Here is a 13,713-nt window from a genome sequence, read left to right as displayed (position 1 = left end):
GGTACTACAGGTGAAGCAGCAGAGGAGACAGGAGGCCATATGGAGGTACTACAGGTGAAGCAGCAGAGGAGACAGGAGGCTGTATGGAGGTACTACAGGTGAAGCAGCAGAGGAGACAGGAGGCCATATGGAGGTACTACAGGTGAAGCAGCAGAGGAGACAGGAGGCCGTATGGAGGTACTACAGGTGAAGCAGCAGAGGAGACAGGAGGCTGTACGGAGGTACTACAGGTGAAGCAGCAGAGGAGACAGGAGGCTGTATGGAGGTACTACAGGTGAAGCAGCAGAGGAGACAGGACGCCATATGGAGGTACTACAGGTGAAGCAGCAGAGGAGACAGGAGGCTGTACGGAGGTACTACAGGTGAAGCAGCAGAGGAGACAGGAGGCTGTATGGAGGTACTACAGGTGAAGCAGCTGAGGAGATAGGAGGCCATATGGAGGTACTACAGGTGAAGCAGCAGAGGAGACAGGAGGCCGTATGGAGGTACTACAGGTGAAGCAGCAGAGGAGACAGGAGGCTGTACGGAGGTACTACAGGTGAAGCAGCAGAGGAGACAGGAGGCTGTATGGAGGTACTACAGGTGAAGCAGCAGAAGAGACAGGAGGCCATATGGAGGTACTACAGGTGAAGCAGCAGAGGAGACAGGAGGCCGTATGGAGGTACTACAGGTGAAGCAGCAGAGGAGACAGGAGGCTGTACGGAGGTACTACAGGTGAAGCAGCAGAGGAGACAGGAGGCTGTACGGAGGTACTACAGGTGAAGCAGCAGAGGAGACAGGAGGCTGTACGGAGGTACTACAGGTGAAGCAGCAGAAGAGACAGGAGGCTGTATGGAGGTACTACAGGTGAAGCAGCGGTACTATAGGCTACATGTTAGAGACAGCTGGGCCTATAGAGTAAAGAGAGATTACAACAGATAGCTAAGGCAAGGATTTATAAAGGTTGACCTTTTAAACCAGTGTATAAGTTGCGGCCCACCTTTCCACCCAGAGAGAAAGAGAAAAGAACTAGACCATAGAAATGTAATCTTTACAATACTAAACTGCATTATGGAATCATGAGAAGAATAAAAGAGAATATTCCTGGTTAGCCAACATGAAGTTACTTTTCTCTGTGCCTGTATGGTCTGTTAGATCCAACTTCTCTGGTTTTAAAGGGACAATGTGTGTTACGCTCGCTGTCCTCCCTGTCATAAATGAACCAAGGTGCAGCGTGGCAGGCCTACATTTTCTTCAACGATACGAAAAGCTAGGAGTGCAAACACCTGCAACACACAAAGACAAGATCCCACAACTGACGGTGGGAAAAAGGGCTGCCTAAGCATGATCCCCAATCAGAGACGAAGATAGACAGCTGCCTCTGATTGGGAACCATACTCGGCCAAAAACAAAGAAATAGACAACATAGAATGCCCACCCCAAATCACACCCTGACCTAACCAAATAGAGAGATAAAACAGCTGAGGTCAGGGCGTGACAATGTGGCATCTATATAAGTCTGAAACATTCTTTTTACAAACTGAAAGTAGGATAATTTGTGTCATAAAGGTCAGTCTCATCCAAAACTGAGTTTTGAAAAGTGAGTTCATCATGACTTACTGGAGGGTTGGGTATGTTTCACTAACATGCCTGGTCCACCCCCACTGTCCAGACAACATGTAGTGGTCCACCCCCACTGTCCAGAGACAACATGTAGTGGTCCACCCCCACTGTCCAGACAACATGTAGTGGTCCACCCCCACTGTCCAGACAACATGTAGTGGTCCACCCCAACTGTCCAGACAACATGTAGTGGTCCACCCCCAACTGTCCAGACAACATGTAGTGGTCCACCCCCACTGTCCAGACAACATGTAGTGGTCCACCCCCACTGTCCAGACAACATGTAGTGGTCCACCCCCACTGTCCAGAGACAACATGTAGTGGTCCACCCCCACTGTCCAGAGACAACATGTAGTGGTCCACCCCCTGTCCAGACAACATGTAGTGGTCCACCCCCACTGTCCAGACAACATGTAGTGGTCCACCCCCACTGTCCAGACAACATGTAGTGGTCCACCCCCACTGTCCAGACAACATGTAGTGGTCCACCCCCACTGTCCAGACAACATGTAGTGGTCCACCCCAACTGTCCAGACAACATGTAGTGGTCCACCCCCCCACTGTCCAGACAACATGTAGTGGTCCACCCCCACTGTCCAGACAACATGTAGTGGTCCACCCCCACTGTCCAGACAACATGTAGTGGTCCACCCCCACTGTCCAGACAACATGTAGTGGTCCACCCCAACTGTCCAGACAACATGTAGTGGTCCACCCCCACTGTCCAGACAACATGTAGTGGTCCACCCCCACTGTCCAGACAACATGTAGTGGTCCACCCCAACTGTCCAGACAACATGTAGTGGTCCACCCCCACTGTCCAGACAACATGTAGTGGTCCACCCCCCCACTGTCCAGACAACATGTAGTGGTCCACCCCCACTGTCCAGACAACATGTAGTGGTCCACCCCCACTGTCCAGAGACAACATGTAGTGGTCCACCCCAACTGTCCAGACAACATGTAGTGGTCCACCCCCCCACTGTCCAGACAACATGTAGTGGTCCACCCCAACTGTCCAGACAACATGTAGTGGTCCACCCCCCCACTGTCTAGACAACATGTAGTGGTCCACCCCCACTGTCCAGAGACAACATGTAGTGGTCCACCCCAACTGTCACTTCTGTTGCCTGTCAACCGTCAAACCACTGGTGTTGATGAGTACGTTAGCTAAGTAGATAGCTGGTACTAGCTAGTTAGTAGCTACTTTTGGTTCTACACCAGTATTTGATAATACTATTAAGCCAGGCTGTTTGATATCACAGATGAAACAGGAATGATGCTGTAGCTGGCTAAATACATCAAGCTAACATGCAACAGTGGAGGCTGCTGGGGGGAGGACGGCTCATTGTGGCAGCAAGTAGCCTAGTGGTTAGAGCGTTAGACTAGTAACCGAGGTTATAAAGGTTGCAAGATCGAATCCCTGAGCTGACAAGGTAAAAATCTGTCGTTCTGCCCCCTGAACAAGGCAGTTAACCCACTGTTCCTAGGTCGTCATTGAAAATAAGAATTTATTCTTAACTGACTTGCCTGGTTAAATAAATAAATAAAAATACATAGAATAATGACTGGAACGGCTGGAATGGAGTCAATGGAATGGTATCAACCACATGGAGACCACATGGAGAACACATGGAGACCACATGGAGAACACATGGAGACCACATGGAGAACACATGGAGACCACATGGAGAACACATGGAGACCACATGGAGACCACATGGAGACCACATGGAGACCACATGGAGAACACATGGAGACCGCATGGAGACCGCATGGAGAACGCATGGAGACCGCATGGAGACCACATGGAGACCACATGGAGACCACATGGAGAACACATGGAGACCACATGGAGAACACATGGAGAACACATGGAGACCACATGGAGAACACATGGAGACCACATGGAGACCACATGGAGACCACATGGAGAACACATGGAGACCGCATGGAGACCACATGGAGACCACATGGAGACCACATGGAGACCACATGGAGAACACATGGAACCCACATGTTAGATACCATTCCATTGACTCCATTCCAGCCATTATTATGAGCCGTCCTCCTCTCAGCAGCCTCCACTGATGTGTAATTGTGATGTAGCATGTCAGAGGAAGATGTGCATAAGTCACATTAGCTAGCTACCTTGCTAACAACAGCTAACTGTAGCACCTTTGGCTTTTAGAATCAAAACAGGGCACCCAGCTAACAATTATAGGGACAGAGAACATTTTTGTAATGTTCCCCTAATGCTTGTGTCCAGTTTTCCGTTAGTTAGGAGAACATTCTATCCATGTGTGCAAAAAACCTTCTGAGAACCTTTTAAGGATGTTTTGGCGTTAGAGGTAGAAGAACGTTGCCTTAATGTCAAACAGAACCCAGAACGTTCTAACGTTCTCAGAATATACAATATTCATGTTCTAGATGCGTTTTTAATGGAACGTTGCAAGAACGTTCATGTGTCCAGTTTTCTGTGTGTCACGACTTCTGCCGAAGTCGTTGCCTCTCCTTGTTCGGGCGGTGTTCGGCGGTCGACGTCACCGGTCTTCTAGCCATCATCGATCCATTTTTCATTTTCCATTGGTTTTGTCTTGTCTTCGCACACACCTGTTTTCAATCCCATCCATTACCTCTTGTGTATTTAACCCTCTGTTTCCCCTCATGTCTTTGTCAGAGATTGTTTCTTGTTAGTATTGTTTTTTATGTGTATAGGTGCGCGACGGGTCTTCGTACCCATATTTTGTTTGTTCGTTTCTTATTAGTGTTATGGAGCATGTATTTGGACTTTCATTAAAAGACTCCATTTTACACTCCGTTTGACTCTCCTGCGCCTGACTTCCCTGCCACCTATACACACGATTCTGACACTGTGGGGTTAGGAGAATATTCCATCAAAAGTCACATCAAACATACACAGGACACGGTTGCCATGTTCTCAGAATATAACACATATTAATGTTATAGACACGTTTCATGAGAACTCCTGAATCACTATGATCAATAAAATAATTTTTCTTGACTTTTAACAGAGTTGTGATTTATTTCAAAGAGCATTCATCCTACTGCTTACACCTATCAAGTTGTTTCAGATCGACACAAATACCTAGGGAGGAAGGGTTAGGCCTTCCTCTGGACTGGGGCTAACTATTCTGGCCCAATAAGCATGCCCTAGAGATATCCCTTATTGGGACAGTGGTTAGGGCGTTTGTCATTGGTGGCTTTTGTCAAAGGTCCGATAGAGGAGACACCCCTACTGTCACATTCAATAGAAGAAAACCGAACCCTTTCTCCCGAGGTAGACCTGGATAGGTCTAAGCATTAGGGTGAACGCTGCTGTCAGTCTGGCTAAACACAAGGTCAGCGCAGGATTTAAGGCGTCTGCATTCTTAGGTTCGGTTCCAGCAGAACTCGGCTAGGCTTGTCCCTTAAGATCTTCCCTTTAAAAAACAGGGAAAAAGCAGCAATAATCAAAATCAAATCACATTTTGTTGGTCACGACGCAGTCGTGGGTGAACAGGGAGTACAGGAGGGGGCTGAGAACGCACCCTTGTGGGGCCCCAGTGTTGAGAATCAGCGAAGTGGAGATGTTGTTACCTACCCTCACCACCTGGGGGCGGCCCGTCAGGAAGTCCAGGACCTAATTGCACAGGGCGAGGTCGAGACCCAGGGTCTCAAGCTTAATGATGAGTTTGGAGGGTACTATGGTGTTGAATTCTGAGCTGTAGTCAATGAACAGTATTCTTACATAGGTATTCCTCTTGTCCAGACGGGATAGGGCAGTGTGCAGTGTGATGGCGATTGCATCGTCTGTGGACCTATTGGGGCGGTAAGCAAATTGTAGTGGGTCTAGGGTGACAGGTAGGGTGGAGGTGATATGATCCTTGACTAGTCTCTCAAAGCACTTCATGATGACAGAAGTGAGTGCTATGGGGCGATAGTCATTTAGTTCAGTTACCTTTGCTTACTTGGGAACAGGAACAATGGTGGCCATCTTGAAGCATGACTGGGATAGGGATTGATTGAATATGTCCATAAACACTCCAGCCAGCTGGTCTGCGCATGCTCTGAGGACGATGGCTAGAGATGCCGTCTGGGCCAGCAGCCTTGCGAGGGTTAACACATTTAAATGTTTTACGTCGACCACGGAGAAGGAGAGCCAGCAGTCCTTGGGAGCGGGCTGCGTCGGTGGCACTGTGTTATACTCAAAGCGGGCAAAGAAGGTGTTTAGTTTGTCTGGATGCAAGACGTAGATGGGGCTGGTTTTCTGTTTGTAATCTGTCATTGTCTGTAGAATCAGCCACATACGTCTCGTGTTTGAGCCGTTGAAATGCGACTCCACTTTGTCTCTATACTGACACTTTGCTTGTTTGATTGCCTTACGGAGGGAATAACTACACTGATTGTATTCGGCCATATTCCCAGTCGCCTTGCCGTGGTTAAATGTGGTGGAATGTGCTTTTAATTTAGCATGAATGCTGCCACAAATCCACGGTTTCTGGTTAGGGTAGGTTTAAATAGTCACAGTGGGTACAACATCTCCTACACTTCCTTATAAACTCGCTCACTGAGTCAGCGTATACGTCAATGTTATTCTCTGAGGCTACCCGGAACATATCCCAGTCCACGTGATCGAAATTATCTTGAAGCGTGGAATCCAAAATTGGTCAGACCAGCGTTGGATAGACCTAAGCACGGGCGATTCCTGTTTTAGTTTCTGCCTATAGGAAGGGAGCAACAAGATGGAGTCATGGTCAGATTTGCCAAAAGGAAGGCGGGGGAGGGCCTTGTATGCATCACGGAATTTAGAGTAGCAGTGGTCGAGCATGTTACTTGCTCGTGGACTGTATTTAATATGCTGATAGAATTTAGGTGGCCTTGTTCTCAAATTAGCTTTGTTAAAATCCCCAGATACAATAAATGCAGCCTCAGGATATATGGTTTTCAGTTTGCATAAAGTCCAGTGAAGTTCCTAGAGGGCCGTCTTGTATCGGCTTGAGGGGGGATATACACGTCTGTGACAATAACAGAGGAAAGTCAGCATTTGATTGTGAGTAATTCTAGGTCAGGTGAACAAAAAGACTTGAGTTCCTGTATGTTGTTACGATTACACCATGAGTCGCTAATCATGAAACTTACACCGCCCTTCTTCTTACCGGAGAGATGTTTATTCCTTTCGGCACGATGCACTGAAAATCCAGTTGGCTGTACCGACTCCAACAGCATATCCCAAGTTAGCCATGTCTCCGTGAAACAGAGTATATTACAATCCCGGATATCTCTTTCGAAAGCAACTCTTGCCCTGATTTCGTTGACTTTGTTATCTAGGGACTGGACAATAGTGAGTAATATACTGGGAAGCGGTGGGTGGTGTGCGCACCTCCGAAGCCTCACTAGAAGACCGCTCCTGTCACGGCTGTCCTCGCTGACAGAAGGTGTGGACCAAAACGCAGAGTGGTTAGTGTTCATTCTTTTAATAAAAGTCAACAAAACACTTCAAAATACAAAAACAACCAACGTGACAAAACCGAAACCGTCCTGTGTGGCAACAAAACCTCCACAGGAACAAACACCCACAAAACACAAGTGAAACCCTGGCTGCCTTAGTATGATTCTCAATCAGGGACAACGATTCACAGCTGTCTCTGATTGAGAATCATACCAGGCCGAACACAAAATCCCAACATAGAAAAACACACATAGACAACCCACCCCAACTCACGCCCTGACCAACTAAATAAATAAAAGGAAAAAGGAACAATAGGTCAGGAACGTGACATAACCCCCCCCTTAAGGTGCGAACTCCGGGCGCACCAGCATAAAGTCTAGGGGAGGGTCTGGGTGGGCGTCTGTCCACGGTGGCGGCTCTGGCGCTGGTCGTGGTCCCCACCCCACCATAGTCAACCCCCGCTTCCGTGGCCTCCTCCCAATATCCACCCTCCATGTCAATCCCACTATTCCAAAGAGCAGTAACAGACTGAGGGGTAGCACCTGACTGAGGGGCAGCACCGGACTGAGGGGCAGTACCGGATTGAGGGGCAGCACCGGACTGAGGGGCAGCACCGGACTGAGGGGCGGATCCTGGCTGGCTGGCTCTGGCGGATCCTGGCTGGCGGAAGGCTCTAGCGGATCCTGGCTGGCGGAAGGCTCTGGCGGATCCTGGCTGGCGGAAGGCTCTGGCGGATCCTGGCTGGCGGAAGGCTCTGGCGGATCCTGGCTGGCGGAAGGCTCTGGCGGATCCTGGCTGGCGGAAGGCTCTGGCGGATCCTGGCTGGCGGAAGGCTCTGGCGGATCCTGGCTGGCGGAAGGCTCTGGCGGATCCTGGCTGGCGGAAGGCTCTGGCGGATCCTGGCTGGCGGCTGGCTCTGGCGGATCCTGGCTGGCGGCTGGCTCTGGCGGATCCTGGCTGGCTGGCTCTGGCAGCTCCTGGCTGGCTGGCTGGCTCCGGCAGCTCCTGGCTGGCTGGCTCCGGCAGCTCCTGGCTGGCTGGCAGCTCCTGGCTTGCTGGCTCTGGCTGGTCCTGGCTGGACGGCTCTGGCTGGTCCTGGCTGGACGGCTCTGGCTGGTCCTGGCTGGACGGCACTGGCTGGTCCTGGCTGGACGGCTCTGAAGGCTCGGAACAGACGGGCAGCGCTGGGCAGGCAGACAGTTCAGACCACGCTGGGCAGGCAGACAGTTCAGGCAGCGCTGAGCAGGCAAGCAGCGCAGGCGGCGTTGGGCAGACAGCCGACTCTGACCTGCTGAGGCGCACAGTAAGCCTGGTGCGTGGTGCCGGAACTGGAGGCACTGGGCTGGAGACACGCACCACAGGGAGAGTGCGTGGAGGAGGAACAGGGCTCTGGAAACGCACTGGAAGCCTGGTGCGTGGTGTCGGCACTGATGGTACTGGGCTGGGGTGGGAAGGTGGCGCCGGATATACCGGACCGTGAAGGAGGACACGCGCTCTTGAGCACCGAGCCTCCCCAACCCTACCAGGTTGAATGGTCCCCGTAGCCCTGCCAGTGCGGCGAGGTGGAATAGCCCGCACTGGGCTATGCAGGCGAACCGGGGACACCACCTGTAAGGCTGGTGCCATGTACGCCGGCCCGAGGAGACGTACTGGAGGCCAGATATGTTGGGCCGGCTTCATGGCACCCAGCTCGATGCCCAACCTAGCCCTCCCAGTGCGGCAAGGTGGAATAGCCCGCACTGGGCTAAGCACGCGTACTGGGGACACCGTGCGCTCCACCGCATAACACGGTATCTGACCAGTACGACGCCCTCTCACTCCACGGTAAGCCCAGGGAGTTGGCTCAGGTATCCAACCCGGCTTCGCCACACTCCCCTTTAGCTCCCCCCCAAGAAATTTTTGGGTGAGCCTCTCGGGCTTCCGTGCTAGCCGCGTACCCTCATACCTCCGGTTCCTCTCTCCGGTTGCCTCTGCTCTCCTCGCTGCCTCCAGCTGTTCCCATGGGAGGCGATCCTTTCCAGCCAGGATCTCCTCCCATGTGTAGCAACCCTTGCCGTTCAAGACGTCTTCCCATGTCCATTCCTCTGTCTGTCTCTGCTGCTGTCGCTGCCCTTCTCCACTCCGCTTGGTCCGTTTGTGGTGGGTGTTTCTGTCACGGCTGTCCTCGCTGACAGAAGGTGTGGACCAAAACGCAGAGTGGTTAGTGTTCATTCTTTTAATAAAAGTCAACAAAACACTTCAAAATACAAAAACAACCAACGTGACAAAACCGAAACCGTCCTGTGTGGCAACAAAACCTCCACAGGAACAAACACCCACAAAACACAAGTGAAACCCTGGCTGCCTTAGTATGATTCTCAATCAGGGACAACGATTCACAGCTGTCTCTGATTGAGAATCATACCAGGCCGAACACAAAATCCCAACATAGAAAAACACACATAGACAACCCACCCCAACTCACGCCCTGACCAACTAAATAAATAAAAGGAAAAAGGAACAATAGGTCAGGAACGTGACAGCTCCGGCACCCTCTCCTCCGGCCGGGTTGTTTTGGCTCGGCCTCTGGCAACAGTTCAAATTCCCTGGGAGGTACAGACAAATGATCTGCTTTGGGAAAGTCGTATTCCTGGTCGTAGTGCTGGTAAGTTGACGTCTCTCTGATATCCAATAGTTCTTCCCGGCTGTATGTAATAACACATAATGTTTTCTGGGCTAACAATGTAATAAATAATAAATAAATAAAAACTAAATACTGCACAGTTTCCTAAGGACTAGGAGTGAAGCTGCCATCTCTATCGGCGCCATCTTGAGTCTTAGGACTTCTACCCAATATTACTGTTGTTTGTCCCTCTTGAGCCACCTTAGCAACAACATAGCCGGAAACACTTCTTCAAGATCAATGAAGACCTCGGTAATGTTGATGTTTTTTCCGAGGAGGTGTTAGTCGTGCAATTTTAAATCTAGATAAGCTGTTTGGTGCAGTATTTCTCAAGTGAAAAACTCTGCATGAAAACTAGTGGTCTCTTGTTCGATGACAACAAACACTTAATGTTCCCAGTCCTACTAGGAGTAGTACTATTAACCAATCACCGACGAAGGAGCGTAGACTTCAGCTACAAAAATGTTGACTTACCTCTAGAAAATGTTGTGTGTGCACAAACAGCTGAAAACCCCCCCTGCCAAAGACCAAAACGAACAAGAAAATGTTGCCATAATATATGCTGGGAAGCATACGGTAAGCTTTAGCCTACACATACAACGGAATTAGCTGACCATCTTGAGAAGTCCTCAACTTCAAAACTTTGTTCTCTCTATAGCAAAGCTAGCTTAGCTAACATCGCTGTACTCACTACTGGCCTTGTTTTTTTGTTGTTGAATGGCAAAGACACACCCAAGAAACACCCACATCAAACCACACCCACATCAAACCACACCCCCCTCAAACCACACCCCCATCAAACCACACCCCCATCAAACCACACCCCCATCAACCCACACCCCCATCAAACCACACCCCCAAGACAATGGTTGTTTGTCTTCAGTCATGGCCGCTACTATTTGTTAATGAGCATTAATGGAAATACAAGGGTAAATCAGGAAGTGCATTCACCCTTTAAAGTTGCCATTTGTTTTAGGGAACTGTACTATTGGGAACTGAAGGAGATCCTACTGGGTGATCAGTGACCAGGTCCTTTGAAGAGGGCAATAAACAAATAAAGTGCTTAAAAGTATAATGTTAGTTTGAAATATATTCATGTTTCAAGTCGATATGTCCAGTTCCTGCAATAACATCGGGCACATGTGCAAATACCTACAGAGTAGGTGGCCTGTGACTTGACTGTGATGTAGAGCCGTGACGATTTGACTTGCCACCATCCCTCCAGCGTCACAGGGTTTTGACTAGAAGGGTTGAAGCTAATGTCAGAAGTGACTTTTCGTAGCAGGTTAGAATTTATGCAGTAGGTTGAGAGAATTAACGTAACAGGTTGAGATAATTAACGTAACAGGTTAGGATAATTAAGTTAACGTTAGGAAAATAGTTCGGGTTAGATAAAATACACCAAAAAAATTCAATATATATATATATACGTTCGACGTCAACTTGACATAATCCTTCTAGACATGACCCGTCACGGGCGCTGAAGGGAGAGAAAGGGGGAGGGGAGCTGACAGCAAACCAGCAGAGGGGCGTATTAACAACACTGCGCGCTGCGACAGAAAACAGCCTGTATAGCATGCCCATAGTATAGGAGTGTGGACTGACCGCCGTGTGGTTTACACCATTTGGACACGGTGAGGAACGGGACGCACTTGGAGCTTGGATTGGATAGCTGCTGGTTTTATGCTGCGCAGAACTCAGCCCAGAATTACCACCACCACGAGCATAGTTCAAGGGGATTCCACAGGAAACCTTGCTGAATGGACTTTTAACTTTGGTTTAACGTTATCCCTTTTTTACACATCGAATCCGGACTCACTTTTTTGGCACATTTGAAGAACGCTCTCCACCGAGGCTGGTCTGATGTAATTCATAATAAACAAAATCAACCTAACATAACCACCTGATCCCAAACAAACTTTTGGCAGGTTTTATTTTTCTGGAATACTCTATTCTACGTCCTACCACCCCCCCCCCCCCCCCCCCTTTCCCATTAAAATTGTACTTCTGAACCTCGAAGTGGCTCCGAAGTGGTGTTGTGACTCCTCGCCCGCAGCGGATCCGGAGCTTGGAGCGTCTGCAGCGGGAGGAGCTGGCGGCGGACCCCCTGTCACACCGCAGGGACCCAAGACGGATCGGTTGAAAAAGATGGTTCGATTGGTGGCAGAACTCTTGTTGCTTTTAGGACTTGTACTTCTTACCTTACACATCACGGTGTTACGGAGCAGCCCGCTGCACCACGGGAATTTAACTTTGAGCCAGGATCAGCAGTATACTGTGATTGCAGAGGTGAGTGCTATTTATTTTTCTATTCTTTCGGGAAACCTACAGTGCAGTATACGTTGCAGGGACTCTTTTTTAGGCTATTGAGTTTGGGGTTAGGGCTCAATATCAAAATGGGGAATAAGCCTGTATTCTATGGGATCCACAGTCCTTTCCGGGAAATGTTTCTGTAACACATTGGGTCTGAAATGGAAAGTGAAAAGGGTCTATTTTAAATAACCACAGAGTTGGATAACAGACATGATATATTATGGATGAACACAGTCCCAGAGGGTTATTCTGAGTCCTTGGGGTTTATGATAAACAGCCCCCATACTCAACTGTCTGATCGGATCCAGACCCAGAACGGTGTCATAACCCAAAATAATAAATAATATCTATACAGTAGCAGTCAAAAGTGTCAAACACCTACTCATTCAAGGGTTTTTCGTTATTTTGACTATTTTCTACATTGAAGAATCATATGTGTTATTTCATAGTGATGTCTTCACTATTATTCTACAATGTAGAAAATAGTAAAAATAAAGAAAAACCCTTGAATGAGTAGGTGTTTGACACTTTTCACTGCTACTGTATATCTCTTTTTTTTTTAAACTTGTTCGGGCTTCGACCCCTGGTATCAATATAAACACACATAAGACATGGAAGAATACGCAGAAAAGCGTGAAATTATCTTTGAAAACGGTTTGATTTTCTCTCTGCCAACAAGAGGTGTTTGAACATTTTGGGGTCGCATGGGTTGCGAGGTCAGGGTTTGTTACTACAGCGGTAAATTACATTATCCTTCCAGATCTTTGCCACCTAGGAAATGTGTGGGACCAGAGACCTTCTCAAATAGCACTTGAGTACCCCTGATATACAGTATAAAGAGACAGTCTATCAGTCCATTCATAGAGCCTCAGTCCCCTGGGAGAGGCTGGTAGTAAGAGGTGAAATGGTAGACACACACACACACACACACACACACACACACACACACACACACACACACACACACACACACACACACACACACACACACACACACACACACACACACACACACACACACACACACACACACACACACACACACACACACACAATAGTCTCCCCTGGGAGAGGCTGGTAGTAAGAGGTGAAATGATAGACACACACACACACACACACACACACACACACACACACACACACACACACACACACACACACACACACACACACACACACACACACACACACACAAAATAGTCTCCCCTGGGAGAGGCTGGTAGTAAGAGGTGAAATGGTAGACACACACACACACACACACACACACACACACACACACACACACACACACACACACACACACACACACACACACACACACACACACACAATAGTCTCCCCTGGGAGAGGCTGGTAGTAAGAGGTGAAACGTAAGATGGAGAGAGGGGTCACAGGGGTCATAGTCCATTCAGCTTCGTCATAGCTGGGGGTTCCATGGGGATTCCATGCCCTAGCTGCAGGCACTACTCTGTCATCACAGCCTTATCACGGTCACCCTAGTCTCCTCCTTGGGGATGGGGAGAGCGGTCAGGTCAGCGCTGGAGGTACAGACCGTTCCCACCACATCTCGATGGTGTGGCCTGTAGGCGCAAGGAACACTCTGCTTCTGATTGGCTTTCTGGCTTCACATGACTTCTATAGTCACCTTTGTTGGAGCCCTTCAGTTGGAAAGGTCTCTCTCCCA

General features: G+C 49.1%; 1 protein-coding gene across 1 annotated transcript in view; it reads left to right on the top strand.

Annotated features, from left to right (window-relative positions):
* Positions 1-11,292: 11,292 nt before the first annotated feature.
* ism1 (isthmin 1) overlaps positions 11,293-13,713 on the top strand; it is a 35,196-nt gene continuing 32,775 nt past the window's right edge. Inside the window, exon 1 of the mRNA XM_038983459.1 lies at positions 11,293-12,005. Within this exon, the coding sequence (XP_038839387.1) occupies positions 11,865-12,005 (141 nt within the window). The 5' untranslated portion in view covers positions 11,293-11,864. The remainder of the gene's footprint in view (positions 12,006-13,713) is intronic.

Source organism: Salvelinus namaycush, unplaced genomic scaffold, assembly GCF_016432855.1.
Source record: "Salvelinus namaycush isolate Seneca unplaced genomic scaffold, SaNama_1.0 Scaffold1679, whole genome shotgun sequence".
In the NCBI taxonomy this organism is placed as follows: Eukaryota; Metazoa; Chordata; class Actinopteri; order Salmoniformes; family Salmonidae; genus Salvelinus; species Salvelinus namaycush.
Note: the sequence above shows the minus strand (reverse complement) of the source record. Positions and strands in the feature narration are given on the sequence as shown.